At 44.0% G+C, this 15,331-nt stretch overlaps 1 protein-coding gene across 8 annotated transcripts in view; it reads left to right on the top strand.

Annotated features, from left to right (window-relative positions):
• Positions 1–205: 205 nt before the first annotated feature.
• Positions 206–15,331, top strand: part of EFCC1 (EF-hand and coiled-coil domain containing 1) — a 63,249-nt gene continuing 48,123 nt past the window's right edge. For 2 of the 8 annotated variants that reach the window (XM_081850588.1, XM_081850589.1), the window contains exons 1-2: positions 207–1,280; positions 3,881–4,290. In XM_081850588.1, coding sequence (XP_081706714.1) covers positions 450–1,280; positions 3,881–4,290 — 1,241 coding nt within the window. In that variant the 5' untranslated portion in view covers positions 207–449. Of the gene's footprint in view, positions 1,281–3,880; positions 4,291–15,331 lie in introns of all 8 variants that reach the window. The other 6 variants (XM_081850586.1, XM_081850584.1, XM_081850590.1 and 3 more) reach the window with 6 other exon arrangements.

The raw sequence follows: 15,331 nt of genomic DNA, 5'->3' as shown, positions 1-15,331 counted from the left end.
TGCTGGGGGGGGGCGGGGCAGGTACTTGACTGTAGGAGAAAAAAGTGGTGGGGAGATCCGCACCTCTTAAATCCAAATTTTGCTGCCCCAACGTGCCTTCTGATATCTGATCCCCAAAGTTTCTCGAGGCTGCTGTTGCTCATGTGACGTTAGTTGCTTCCCCCCCCCCACCCACCCCCTTTTGCTTTGCTTTGATGCCTAGCGGTTTTTATCATGCCTAGAGCCCTTTAGCAGGCCGGCAGACGTGGTGCTGGTTGCTATTATAAACATCTAGCGAACCAGGAGGGAGGCGCCTTCTCGTTCAGCAGGGCTGGGGCGGAGCGAGGCAGGAGGCGTGGCCCGGGGAGCTCTGCCCGTCCCGAGCCGGGGAACTCGATTGCAAGCGGGAAGCATGGTCGGAGGGAGCGGCGAGCAGAGTTGCGAGGAGGCGGCAGCGGCGGCGCGCCAGGATGGAGCCGTCTGATGGCTGGGATCCCTACGGCCGCCCGGCGCGCCGGACCCAGTGGCTGGTCAGCGCCCTGGCATACCACTACGGGCTGGACCGGGGCGTGGAGAACGAAATCGTGGTGCTGGCCACGGGCTTGGACCAGTACTTGCAAGAGATTTTCCACCACCTGGACTGCGAGGCCGAAGGCAGGATCCCCGGCGAGGACTTCCGCACCCTGTGCGGGGTGCTGGGGCTGCAGGCGGACGGCGGCGGCGACGAGGCGGCCGCCGACCCGGAGGAATGCGCCGGCCTCTACGAGGACGTTGCCCCGGAGCTGACTTTCCGCCAGTTCCACGCCAAGCTGTGCGGCTACTTCAGCGCCAAGGCCGGCTGCCCTGCGACGGGCCGGGGCGTCGCGGGGGTGGCGCGGCTGCCGGCCGGCAAGGAGAGCGAGCACATCGAGACCCAGATCCGGCTCCGCAGCCCGCTGCGCCGCCGCCGGGAGAAGGAGGCGGGAGTCGGGCGCGGGCCGTCGAACAAGAGAGAGGGCGGCCGTCGGAGCAGCAGCAGCAGCAGCAGCAGCAACGCCAGGGGGTCTGCTTCCACCTCGTGCACCTCCTCGCCGTCGTCCTCGTCGTCCTCTCCGCCAGCTTCTCCCCCCGGGCCCGGCTCGGATCGCCGGCTGGTGCCGTCGGGCTCGTGCTCCCGGGAGTGCTACGAGGAGATCGTGGCCTTGGAGCAGGCGGAGGACCGCATCGTCAAGCTGGAGGACGAGAACGCCAGCCTGCGCGAGCTGGTGGAGGACATGAGGGCGGCTCTGCAAAGCAGCGACGCCCGGTGCTTGGCGCTGCAGGTGAGGGGGCCGGAGGGGGGAGGCTGTCCAAGCGTGGGCTCACTTCGTTGGAATTCAGGCAGAAAAGAGGTCACAGGAAAGACGGGAGTGCCTGTGGGCACGTGCAAAAAAAGGGCCTTTCTCGCAGCACCCTGTAAAGTTTCATCAAATAGTTTTCAGGTAGTTTAAGGACTGTTACATCGACAGCGCGGGGCTCTCTGGGCGTGGGAAATCTCCCCAGGCCACGCCTCCTCCATAGGCACGCCCACTCAAGGCCACGCCCTAAAGCAGTGTCAAATTCCACCTTCTACTCTGACTTTTCTTCAGATCTTATAGATCACCTTTTACTAGTTCCCCTTTTTCTTGAGTGTTTTTACCTGAATGAAATGTGTCCTTGATCCTGAATAATGGCTCTCTTGGTTGCTTGGAGGAAGGAAAGAGACATGGATATGGGGGTGGGTGTAGAAACTAGCCCAACAAACAGAAGTAAACTTTTCATTTCTTGCTTCATGCACTTGGGTCTTCTGGTCCTGCCCAGCACTCTCATGTGGCTGCCAGAAGGTTGTCTAGATGGGAAGGAGCCCCTTGATGTGAAGGGAGTTCAGAGTTCTGGCACAGGTGGTGGAGCAAATTTGTTTTTTGTTGCCCAGAGGGTGGGACCTGGAGGAAAAGGCCACCAACTAAAAGAAAATGGATTTTGACTAAACATGAGGAATAACTTTCAATCTGTAGCACTTGTCGCTGCTGCCACTCCCCACAAGTTTTCCTCATCTTCTCCTTCCCTAGCTGAGGAGATGGGTGGTCATAAATACTCACCAAAGTTACTACGAAATCTGACTCTGCTATGCGTCAGGTCCCTCACCTGCACACATCTCTGAGAAGGTGTAATCCCACTCTGTGATAACACAAGGCCTTATTAGTGGGAGCCCCCACTTTGTGGCGCTTCCTACCCAGGGAGGGCCCTTTGGCGTCCATGTTTCCTCTTTTTCATATCAAAATTGTCCCGTTTCAAAAACATTTTTTGTTGTGTGCGTGTGTGAGCACACTTTGTAATTTGCTTTAAAAAAGACCCACTGTGCCATTTTTGTTGTTGTTTTATTTATAAGTGATGATAGGTTGGAGCAACTCTTTTGAAAATGGAATATAACTGTTTTAAATAACATTTAAAACTCCTGCCTGTGCAACATGACTTCCTTCTTCCCTCCCCTTATGCACCCCCATCTCTGTCCCAGAGGGTCCTCCAACTCCCTGGAGCAGATTGTGAGGAGTTCCACTGCACAGGCCAAAGCCTATTCTCAAGCATGGACACCACTGGATACAACCCAATAAAAATAAATAGTCATAAAAGCAGCTTTATCCTGTACTGATGTGTGGGTATATTTACCTTGAAGGTAAACATAAATACAGCTTCAAAAGAACTTAAGTTTGTGCTCATAGTGATGATACAGTCTGCACTTCTACATTTGATGCAACAGATCTTAGTATCAGCCTCTGATACTTCTGATGCACTTCTGAATTTCTGGCAAGCTATTACATAATTGTGTTTGTGACTTTGTGAGAGTTAAAGATACACAGAATACACTCTCAATTGTGTGTTCTGCACGTTTGTTCTTGTATGGCTTCTAATGTGTTCATTGCTTAGCATGCTTCATAATGACCAGCCTCAAAAATTGGTTTTAGTACCATTCTCCTAAGACCCTCCTGTTCACGGGTGTATGCCTTGATCAGTTCTTGTATTACAAGGAAGCCGCCCCATGTATTGGAATGGAGCTGGGGAGAGAAAATTTGAGTACAGCAAGCCCCAAACTTACACACTTAAGTACAAGACATTCAGCTATGCACAGTTGGCTCTTTTTTGTAATTTGTTTAAAAATAATAATAATTGGGGGCAGGCGTCTGGGGAAAAAAAAAAGATTTTGGCAATCCCACCCACCACTGAACCCAACATTTTTTGACCATGTGTGATTTTGGCTTTAGGTGCGATCCCCGAAATGTGACCCTGTGTAAGTTGTGGGCTGACTGTATTCATATTAATGTAAGAAAATGTAATGTATGGTAGTCACAGGTTTGTGCATGGGTGGCTATAGGAAGGAACGTAAAATAGCAGCAGTTTGCTTTCCAGCCTGTAACCATCACAAAGCAGTACTGTTTCTGTTCCACTGCAGTTTGGTTTCCATCAAATACTAGGTTATTTGTCTGACTGCCCACTATTTTAATTATACTGTTTGATGTAAGCTATATAACATGCATTGTTTTTACTTTTCATTTACATTAGAAATCAGTGTTAAAAGAATCCATTAATTATGTGTTATTTGAGGACTTAAAACAACAGTGATGTTAGCAAATATAGGTCATTTTTGCTGACTGATTTCCATTTGTGACCATAGGCTAGGATGCAAACTATAGCAATTTCATTTCCTTTTCTTGGTTTCATTGGAAATTTCTGACATCTGTAGGTCTATGGTTCAGTCTTTGTGGTACTTTAGCCTTGTTTGAGACCTATATGAGCTGGACTTTCTAAAACATCATGGACAAAAGTGAATTTGAAACAAATCTGCTTGATTAAAGTGTAGCTTCTTTCCTTCTAATTTATATTTCTACCTCTGCCCTGTTGATTGTAGGTAGGATTGTGGAAGAGCCATGCTAACCATAAGAATAATGGGACCTGTTTTATAAGCAACCGGAGACAATTAGCTAACGGTCAGTCCCAGACTTCCAAGTGCCTTCAAAGTGTTCTAAAAGAGGTTGAATTAATCCGAAGTTCTAGGGATGGACAAATTGAAGAAGCAATTAGGTTCAACCAAGAACTGGAAAAAGAACTGAGGAATTCTCACGAAGCTCTGGTCGCCCTAGAAGACTGTAACCGCAGTCTAAAGAGAGAGCAAGCGGAAATGAGGAAAAAGGTTGAAGAAGCACGGTATGCTGTCCTTAACAGCCTAGGAAAAGTAAAGGAACTCGAAGCTAAAGCCCATAAAATGCCGCAGCTGCAGATATATATTCAGCAGCTAGAATCAGAGCTACAATATTATAGGTAAGCCCGAAATTGCCAAAAACAAATATCAGATGCAGCGTATATATGTGGTTTGCAAACTCAGTTGTAAACGTCTTCTGAAATGTGGTGGGTAAAGAATTGGCCTCTACCTAGTTATTTTCTTAGTAGGGACTCTCAGCAAAGCGTCACTTATCTCCCTTCTAGTTAAGGCCACAGCAAGCATGATTTAGTGGGAACAGGAAAGGCTATCAAAGAAAAGCCCAACACGTCATTGACAAAAATCAGCAGATGTTAACAATCTAATTTAGGAGACATTATTAATAGTCTTGTGGGAGTTGATGTTTAGAAAGGGCAACATGTAATCTAATGGGAGAGGCTGCGGGGGGGGGGGCGGAACCCACCAGCTGGTTATCATTAAGGGCATTGGTTGCAATCTGCATTTTAGCTTTATGTGAATATTTGTACAGCGCTACCCATTGGGATTCCTCATGTTTTGGCACTTCATAACTTCTCTTTATGCTGTTATACGAAATATTTTGGGCCACGCTTGAAGAAATTTTCTCCAGGAAGTTAAGAATGGTCATTTATATTGCTGTTTTTTAGGTTAGGCAACAGCTGCTTTGTCAGGATGATCTTCTAAAGTGAACTGCATTTGTGGGTTTGTCCATTTAAAACTAGTTTTAAAACTTGAAACTTAGTTATCAATATATTCACTAATCAAAACGGCAGTACGATGTGATATGTGCTAGCATCTCGTTTTGTATATAGTTGCGAGCAATTATTTCCGTTTCCCCAGTCATGATGAAAAGAGCTAAGTGATCCTGAGAAAGGGGATCATAACACTACATGGATGTACTATGGAAGCTTATTACAGTGCAATGCTATATGTATGGCTATATGTATGCTATATGCTGTATGCTATATGTATGCTATATGTATGGCTAGTCAGAAGGAAGTCCCATTCAGTTTACTGGGACTTGTTTTCCAGGTAAGTGCATGTAGGATTCTTGCTTTAATGACTTTACTTTACTTTCTTTGCCTTGCAGAGGTGGGGTGAAAATTTAAGAAGGAGTGAGCCACCTCTGCTTGAATTGTCGAAGGGTTGTGGCTCAGTGGTCGAACATCTGCTCTGCATGTGGAAGATCCAGGTTCAGACCCTGGAATCTCTAGGATGCCTAAGAAAGATACCGGCTCCAAACCCTGGAGAGTTGCTGGATATTAGCGTTCGTAGACAGTGTAGTGATAGATGGACCAATAATTTGATAAGGCAGATTCCAGTGTTCCTAAGTAATTTGACATACTAGTATCAAGAAAGCCAGTGTGGTGTAGTGGTTAAGAGCGGTATACTCGTAATCTGGGGAACTGGGTTCGCATCTCCCTCCTCCACATGCAGCTGCTGGGTGACCTTGGGCTAGTCACACTTCTCTGAAGTCTCAGCCCCACTCACCTCACAGAGTCTTAGTTGTGGGGGAGGAATGGAAAGGAGAATGTTAGCCGCTTTGAGACTCCTTCGGGTAGTGATAAAGCAGGATATCAAATCCAAACTCTTCTTCTCTTCTTAAGTCCTAAAGATCTGCAGTGGTGCATCTGTTTGTATTAGCTGTGCAGTGCCCTTCCAACATAAACGTAAAGGAGCTTTGAAATTTATTTATGCACACATGCATGCACGTACATTGGGGCTGTGTTTGGCACACTTATTTGCAGGTGCAGTACATTTTTTAGGACTGGACTGTAAGTGCCATTAGTATACTATAAATATCTGCTTATAGTCCTTTTTTTAAGGATCAATCCTTTCTCATGGTTAAACTCAGTGCATTGCTAAGCACCCTTAGGCTCCATAGATTCTGGAGAGGCAAGCATACATAGATATGTGTAGAATTATGGCTAGTGTTTACTACTGTAAAGAAGGCATTTTGCTTCTTTGTTCTGTGCTCCACGGGTAAACCAGATGATGACCCTCCAAGACAAAACGAGCCAGGGTTCATAGCTCTCATTATTGCTGACATAGTACACTTGGCTCTCCAAACAAACTTAATAGTGACACCAATTGTGGATAGTACCGATTCCATGCCTGGTAGCCACTAAATAGGCTTTCACTCAAGACGGACTAAATCAGACACCAAAGCCAGAAGCAATTGAATAGACGGCTTTGCATTTTTTAATATACCTGGGAGCTCACTTTACCGTTTTTCTTAATAATGAGAACAATTACAGCATTAATTTGTATGGGGTATATCTGACCAAGCATGTTGTACTGAAATCTCATACAGCCCTAATGTAAAGAAGGTTGGGGGGGGGGGTTGTGGGCCAAAGATCTTTTAGTTGGGAAATAACACTGGTTATTTCCAGTGTTATTTTTCTAGAAGAAGAGGTGCCGGAATTCACCATAAACACCTCCCTCGTTCTCTTAGAATGGCAATGGCACCCCATTGAGAAGTGCCGGAATTGAGTTCTGGCTGAAAAAAAGCCCTGGTTATTTCCAAAGTGGCCTAAAGTGCATTATGTGCTTAGACCACTCAAACACACTATATATGTGCTAGGTGCATTTATACAAGTTATTCAAAAGCAGAGATTCTGAAATCTCTGAGCAACTACAACAGCCAATTTCCCTCTGAAACCTGACATTTCCTCTCAGTCGGCTTACAAGAGTTCCAACTGAGTTATATGGGGAATCAAAGCTATTGTGTCCTGTAATTGTGAGGTAAAAGAAGTTTTAAAAATAGCCCAGTGCCATTTTTATAAACGTTGTATACATTCTTATCTAGGGGTCTGCAGTAATGGAAGAGTTTGTTAAATGGTTGGGGTTTTGCTTTTTTAAATTAACCAAAGCTTTTGTCATTGGCAAGTGGATTCTTTGGACTTTCATCCCAATTTTAAGCACATTTCTTAAAATTTAGTTTCATTAATTTTAGTGGTGGACAGTTCCCAGTGCTGTGTAGAATTGGGGCACTGTACAATTGTCAGAAGTGGGTGTTGACCAAGAATGCCCTTTGCATCATTGTTGGGAGAAAAAAGGCTTGCAGGTGGGTATGTACTGGCCTTGGTATTGAGGGCTGAAGCTCAGCTCTAGAATCTTGCAAAGTTGTTTTTCCATAGTTTAATGGTGCATGAAATTCATCTTTTAAGAAAAGGGAGATTAACTGGTTACAGATCAATGGGAAATGAATCCTGGGCTTGCCCAGGGAACACTTCAGAGAGCTACAGCAATATGACAATCTGTGGCTGGAGTGTTTTATGTGTGCAGCATGTGAATAAAGGCATGTTCCTTGTAATAAATGATCAGCTTATCTCAGGCCTGGTTGGAGGAAAATGTGAAAGCGTGGGATTTGGGAAATTCAGAATATGGCTTCCAATGCACAATGTAGCAGCGCCCATAGAAACCTGGAATCTTTACTTCAAAAGAGAGAGGAAGTGAAAGAGGAAGTTTATGTGTAATTTAATAAACTGTAGAATTGTGGAAGAAACTGTAGGAACCAGAATACTGTATGTGCTTACCTCTGTATCTAGGGCAAGTGTGGCTCAGATCTCTATTTACACTTTATTATTTGATGAGACAACTCTTCCCCCTCCCTTCCTTCTTTTTTATTTTTGGAAGCCCCTTTAGAAGCTTCAGAATTTAATGGCAGAAGAGGGGAAAGGAAACAGGATACACACGAGCAGGCCATGCTTCCTATCCTGTGTGCTGCTTTGTTGTGCTGCCCAAAGCGAAGAGAGGTGTTAAGCTTGTTTTGTATTAACAGCTTGCAAATTTTACCACTGATGGAGTTTCAAAGTTTATGTTTTCAGCTGTTCTTTTGGCCGTTTTAAAGACTTGCAGAAAGCAGATGCGATTGACGCAGAGTCACCTCAAAGCCCTCCAGAGCCCAAACCTGTGCTTCCAGCCTATAGTTGAAAACATTCTGTTTGTTTTAGCTTTTGCTGTTTCTTAGAAGGCCATCAGTCACTGTTTGCAGCTAATCCTTTGATTATTAGATTGTCTGCTGGAACTTCAGCCTGGGAGTGAATTACCCTTGTATTGGCTGGAGGCTGCATTAACCTGAGCTGGATAGGACACAGTGAGAACTATATAAAAGGAAGCACTCCGTGTTTCAGGGGTCAGGATCATGTTTCTCTGAAGTGGGCCCCGGGGCTGATAACCTTGTTTATTTGTGGTGCTGAGAAACCAGGTGAAACTAGAGCACTTTCATGAATGTCCATGGACAGCATTAATTATAGCAAAATGTTTCCATTGTGGTTTTGCAGCACAGGAGCAACAGCACCACTGCTACCTAAACTGGGTGCATGCCATACATTTAAAGCGCATGGCTTCCCCTGAAGAAACGTGGGAACTGTAGTTTGTCAAGGGTGCTGGGGATTGTAGCTCTGAGAGGGGTAAATGACACCCATTTGCTCAGTCCACATGGCACTGAGGCAGGCTGGAGGACAGAGTCTGAAGAACAGATCACATGTGTTCCTTTGTCCATCAGATGGGAACTCTAGAACCAACATTTTTGTTATCGTTTCTTTTTTGAAGTTAATTTATTTGAGAATTGACCCTTCCATGATGCTAAACTGTGAATATGTTGCAGGAGAGTAGAGTGGTACAATTCTACCCTAGTTTTCCCCCACCTTCTTTAAATCTTGCTGTTCTTGGAGTTTGTCTTTCACAGCATATGCACGAAAGTTGGTTATAGCATGAAAGCAAATATTGCCTTGCCATCCACGGAGACAAATCTCTCGAGTACTTTACCTGTTTAAAGTTTCATGTTGGAAGTGGTCACAAATAGCAGTAGGATTAAGAAGGGTTTGGGGGAGTCCTCAACAAATATTTCAGTTTAATTAATTTAAAGCCACAGGTGGGCAGAATAGATGGGAATCTACTGGTGGATATCTGGGTGATTTGTGCAGTCTTGTCAAGGATTTCTGACTTAATTGTTCAGCAACAGCAGCAACTCCCCCACCCCAATTTAGGTTGCTGCAATTAAAAAAGCTTTGTTGGGGGAGAGGAATGGATTTTTGTGAGAAAGGACAGTGAGCTCACTTCTGGCACAGAAGGACAGCGAGCACACTAAGTTGTATTTAGCTTCTGTTGGTGAACCTGTGAGTTCTAGGGGGGAAAGCAAAGTAGATCTTGCTAGCTTGGAAGCATGTAGACATTACTAGCTTAAAACACAGCAAGCTCCTTTACATCGCCTCTGATGTCATGACCTCCACCTCCTTGATCCAAGAACCAAGATCTGCAAGTTTTCTCTCTGATCCTTAAGGGCTCTCAGTTGTTGTGCCATTCCTTCCATTGTATTAAGAGAATAGTCTGCCTGAGTTCCTCTGGTGGCTAGCTGCCATTTTTGATGCACTTAGAAGAAGAAGAGTTTGGACTTGATAATCCCACCTTTCACTCCCCTTAATGAGTCTCAAAGTGGCTAACAATCTCCTTTCCCTTCCTCTCCCACAACAAACACTCTGTGAGGTGAGTGAGGCTGAGAGACTTCAGAGAAGTGTGACTAGCCCAAGGTCACCCAGCAGCTGCATGTGGAGGAGTGGGGAAGCGAAGCCGGTTCGTCAGATTACGAGTCCACTGCTCTTAATCACTACACCACGCTGGCTCTCAGCAGCTACAGCAGATGGAGACCTCTGGGAGGCGTTTTTATATTTTAGTCTAAAAAAGTCAGTAAGATAGGAATCTTTACATTTGCCTACTTCTGTCAGCACAACGTACCCAGGGCCATTGTTTATAGCCAAATCGGCATACGCAGGTCTTTGTTGTGGGCCAGAATCGGTCAAAATTTTGAGGAGCTCCACCACTGCATGTCCCTCAGCAAGTTCTGCCTTCTCCACAAATTTCATTCCTTAAATTTCTTTTCAGTGAATATATTCAAGGAGGTGTCAAATTTTGTTTTCTCTCAGAACAATTCCATACTATTTTCATCTTACTCAAGTGGGACCTAAAACAAGATGTTGAAGTGTGGAGTACTCCTGTCCAGGTGTACTCCATACCCTTTCCCAGGATACTCTGCAGAGCTGGACATTTAATGAGGAACACTGAGACACATGCCTTAGGCAGCAGATTACAAAGAGTGGTGGATTATGCACAGCCTATTTGCCACCCATAGACCTGCCCTGACTCCCTGCTGCTGCCACCAGCTCTGTGACTAGCTGCTACCTGCCCCCACCCCCATGGCTGTTAGTGCCATGGCAGCTGTCACCACCTCCACTAATAATCTCCCTCTTGGTCAGGCACCCCAAACTCGGCCCTCCAGATGCTTTGGGGCTACAGTTCCCATCATCCCTAGCTAACAGGACCAGTGGTCAGGGATGATGGGAGTCCCAAAACATCTGGAGGGCCAAGGTTGGGGTGCCTGCTCTTGAATGGGGCTGGGTGCCATATTGGCTGCATAAGGATCTATACTTGGAAAATGAGTTAGCTATTGGTTTATATAATTTACTGATAATTTGACAATGGTGCTGTGGGCATGGACGTTTTGATTGCTGTATTTAAAGCTGAAAGAGAAATGTGGAACTGGGAAATGAAAATATGAATACTTAAGAACAGCTGACGCGGCTACCATAAATACGATCACTTTCAAGGTTAATGGGAAAACACACTGAATGGGTGTTGAACTAAGCACAGACTTCTCATTTTTAGTTTGACATTTCAGCTGTTTGCAACAAACCTCCAGCCTTTTCTAGCTGATTGCACCTCCCTTCTTTTTTTTCTTGCCACCCTCATCCCCTCCATTGTTCCCATGGTCTGAGTGTAGTTTATAATTAATTTGCATGCTGAACATCAAAAAAGAAAAAGTGATTTCATGATACGTGAGTGCATTTTCTGGTCTGTTAACTTCAGTTATAATGTTGAGCTGTAAAGAGTATCCATTATACTAAGTTATCTAGAATAAGGGATAAGCGTGTATTATGTGTGAGCTAATCACATTTTCAGTATGCCAGCCTTATCTATTGTTGTCCTTATCTGTTTAACATGACAACTGGACAAAGCAAAATCAAGCCTTTTCAGTTTTGAAAATTTTATGGAAGTTGCATTTTGTTACACAGCGTGTTATTTTTAGGTAAGATTGCTAGACTTCTAATTAAATCTCCCATTTTCTCATTTGTTCTTTGTTAAAAAAAAAAAAAAAAGGCTGGGGGGCATTGACTTACTTGGGTTGGAGCAATTCCATGGAAGCACAATATAGTGTCACCCACTGTTCATTCAATCAGTTCTACATTTGCACAGGCTGAGAGATTCCATAAACCTGTGTGGGAGCTGGTCATTGCACATATTGTAACTGTCACTTAGCAACCTGCATTGTGATGCACAACTTCTCTGTGCTAAATACTAAGGCTGTGGAGCACGAATGGAATGGAAAACGGGGACAAAAAAAACCTTGCAGGCCAAAGGATCAAGGGAATTTTGTCACAGTGTGTGTGGTACATTCTTCACCATAACAAAGAACCTTACAAGGTTCTGCCTTAAAAAAAAGAGAAAAGAATAAAGTATGCATATATCAAGAATTAGAATGCACACCATGTATATTTCTTTCTTTTTCTTTTGTTTTCTGAAAGCCATTTTCAGTTTATTTGCTTTTATAACCGTTGTACTTTGTTTTGTTTAGTATTTTATGCTAAGTTCTATTTTGTGATTAATCATGTACTACCAGTGCATTGGGTTGTATACGATGTTAGTTGGAATAGTCCCATTTAAATTAATGGAGGTTACTAACTTTGGTTCATCAATTTCAGTGGGTCGTTTCTGAGTAGAACTTAGCTGGAATACAATTGCCTGAAGATTATAAGTAACGAGGTCCAGTTAAGTTTCTCTGCTGACTCTATGGCTTGTTGTATTTTTCTTCAGGAAGCGATCTTATTTATGCAGCTGATGTTTCCCATCTTACATGTGTGAACTGGAACTAACAGTGATACAGCATCAGAAACCTAAATTTCCATGTTCTTAGCATAAAACAAACACATACTTCACTTCTACTAGGAATGTTCCAGTTGCCAGGTTCATTGTATGCGGTTCTGAACGTTTGAGGTTTAGCAAGAGTGCAACTCCTGGTTTGTGATATAAGAATCTAAGTAAAACAATAAAAGCCTTTCCAGACTTGAAGCATTTTCATGATACCAACTGTATCATGCTGAATGCACTTGAATAGCACCAAACTACAAACACATGGGAAGTCGATGAAGATTACAAATGAGTGGAGCAATTACAATTGCCACATTGCATTGTATAATAGCAGCTCTGCAAAAGTACTGAAAAATTGCATCCCTCCTTTTGGGCAACTACTGCCTTCTTGTTTAATAACCAATGAATTTTAGCACTCGCATCTCAATACCTATAGTCACTGAAAGTTTGGACATTCCCTGTAATATCTAATCTACATGTCCCTATTTGTGCAGCTGAAAATGATCCAATAATGGCTTTTAGCCCTGATTAAACTTTGAGAAGTCTCTGATAAGTTAATGCTCAAAAGACTGGGAACACACGCAGTAGATGTGCATGCTATTGATGGAATTGCTCGTGAGTTTCCTGGGTGTACCGAATGCTGGGTACAGAATGCTGGACATTGGGCCAAATGCATAAAAGTGATCCATATGGTCTTGTGACTGAATGGTCCTTTGAAAATGCACGTTCCTGCACGAAATAAAATTGGTTTACTAAAAGCAGCCTCTTTAGAACCTACTGAACGCTTCTATGTGTCTGTGACAAGCTATGGAAAGTTCCCACTTTCCAGGTACTAGCTGACAGCCCCTATCATTGACATGGATGATAGAGGTGCTAAGTACTAGGTAGCAGGTGGCTTTGGAAAACCTCCAGAGAATTTATTTATTTTTTTGCCATAGAACAAGATGAAGGTTGAGTGCTCTGTTGTGATGGAGTGTTTGTTTTCACAGTGCAGTGATTTAGTGGCGACTCATGATGTCACATTAGTCATAACACAGAGAAATTGGCACACAGTGCGTATCTGCTCTGTTTTTTACTCTCTACACTTGACACGACCCCCAACCCAGTATACTTGGCAGTTGTTCATAAAACACACTGGAGGTATTTAGTAAAGCATGTTGTGAGGTTAGCCAACTTTTAAGGTCTGGGAGATTTGAGTTTAGCTACTGGTTGCTTGAGTTAAGAATAATTGAAAATTCTTCACAGCAACCCAGTAGGTCTAGCATTGTGTTTAATGTCAGACTTGAAAGAAGCCGTTGAAGATGAAAACCAGCCTTTGGCCACCTGGTGCCAGCCAGATGTTTTGGAAAGCTGATGTAAACAATCCAGCTTCATGTAAAGCAAAGGCATCAACTTATGCTATTTTGGATTGTAAATAAGAGAACACAGTGGCTAGAATTACTTACAGTACTTGGCAATGAAACTTGCTGCAGAATTAGGTGGAGGAAGTTGAACTCAAGACCCTATGCATGCTGATAGCACTATATAAGTAATGGAAGTAATATTGGGATTTTGAAAAGGAACAGGACCAACTTCCGCACTGGAGCAAAGAGGATGTCTTTGGCAACTTCTACCCAAGAAGCCCAAAACAAGATCTAAAGAGGTTGGTCTTTCTCACAAACATTTGCATACACACAAGCCAGGCTGCACATGCAAATGTTGGCATCTGTCTGGCTCAAGAGACAATGCAGTGCTCTTCTGGGGGTGAAGCCAAACTGCTGCGTTAGCACCGAAGTGACCTTCCCCGGGTGCAAGGCTGGGCAGTGTGTATGGAGGTCCTAGGCTGCCCAGACAACAATTCTCTAAAAATTGTAAGGTGACTTTTCATAAAAGAAAAGTGAGTTGCTGGGAAAGGGATGGTGCCAAAGTTCATTCTCTTCCTCAAAATACTCAATAGCAAAGTCCAGATTCTGGGGTTTTCACCTGCTTTTAAATAAGTGTGATAGCCCGGTTTGCATGTTTATCTCTACAGTGGTATCTCAGGTTAAGTACTTAATTTGTTCCGGAGGTCCGTTCTTAACCTGAAACTGTTCTTAACCTGAAGCACCACTTTAGCTAATGGGGCCTCCTGCTGCCACTGCGCCACCGGAGCACGATTTCTGTTCTCATCCTGAAGCAAAGTTCTTAACCTGAGGTTAGCGGAGTCTGTAACCTGAAGTGTATGTAACCCGAGGCACCACTGTATTCTGGTAGCAGGAACTATACATCCCCTCTATCCTCTCCCAGCCCCTCAATTCCTGTTTTCAATTTAAGCAGGTAAACTTGAGGGTGCAACATTAACGAATTTGTGAATCAGGCGGGTCTATACAGGCTGCTACTTTTAATATTGTGTGAGTTAATTCAATTTCTTCTCTTTTCCACTCAAGAAACTCTTAGCTGGCTGCTTGCATCCTGATTCTGGCTTCATTTCTGCCCTTCTGTGGAGCTGGAGTACTTTATGATATCCCTGTGACGATGCTGTTTGTTCCTTCCTTTGAACGCTTTGGTTTTTCCCCCTCTCATTTCTTTTAACATAAAAAGAATATTAAAAAAAATACATCCAGAAATAGCAGGGCAGCATCTTCAAAAAGGGACATGGTATAGAATTTCATATAAATAAAACACTACGTTTTGCAAGAAGATGGATTGTGCAGGGATTCAAATCTCCCAGGATGTAGAGTAGTATTAATCATTGGCAAAGTGTTCATGAGTGGACAAACCGCATGTGAACAAATCATTGCAGTGAATCCTTATGGGATGATACCTATCAGAAAAGCTATTATGAATGTGTACAGATAGAGGTCATGCCAATGAAATGGTACTGGAAGCAGCAGAAACCACATTTGCTATTTTCTCCATTCTTATTTTAGTAGCTTGTGCGCATGTGTGTTAGTTAATGTTTGGTCGGATCTGGTAGCAGCACACAGCAGAGGTAATGCACTGGAGAGCCCATGTGGAGTGGTGGTTGGAACTAGGACCTGAGAGGCGAGAGTTGAAATCCCAACTCAACCATGAAGCTTGATGGGTGACTTTGAGTCAGTCAGACTGTTCCTCAGCCTAATCCAGGCATAGGCAAACTCGGCCCTCCAGATGTTTTGGGACTACAACTCCCATCATCCCTAGCTAACGGGACCAGTGGTCAGGGATGATGGGAATTGTAGTCTCAAAACATCTGGAGGA

Source organism: Podarcis erhardii (genome assembly GCF_964252035.2).
Source record: "Podarcis erhardii genome assembly, chromosome: 2".
NCBI classification, from domain to species: Eukaryota; Metazoa; Chordata; class Lepidosauria; order Squamata; family Lacertidae; genus Podarcis; species Podarcis erhardii.
The sequence above is the reverse complement of the archived record's forward strand: the minus strand, read 5'-3'. Positions and strand labels throughout refer to the sequence as shown.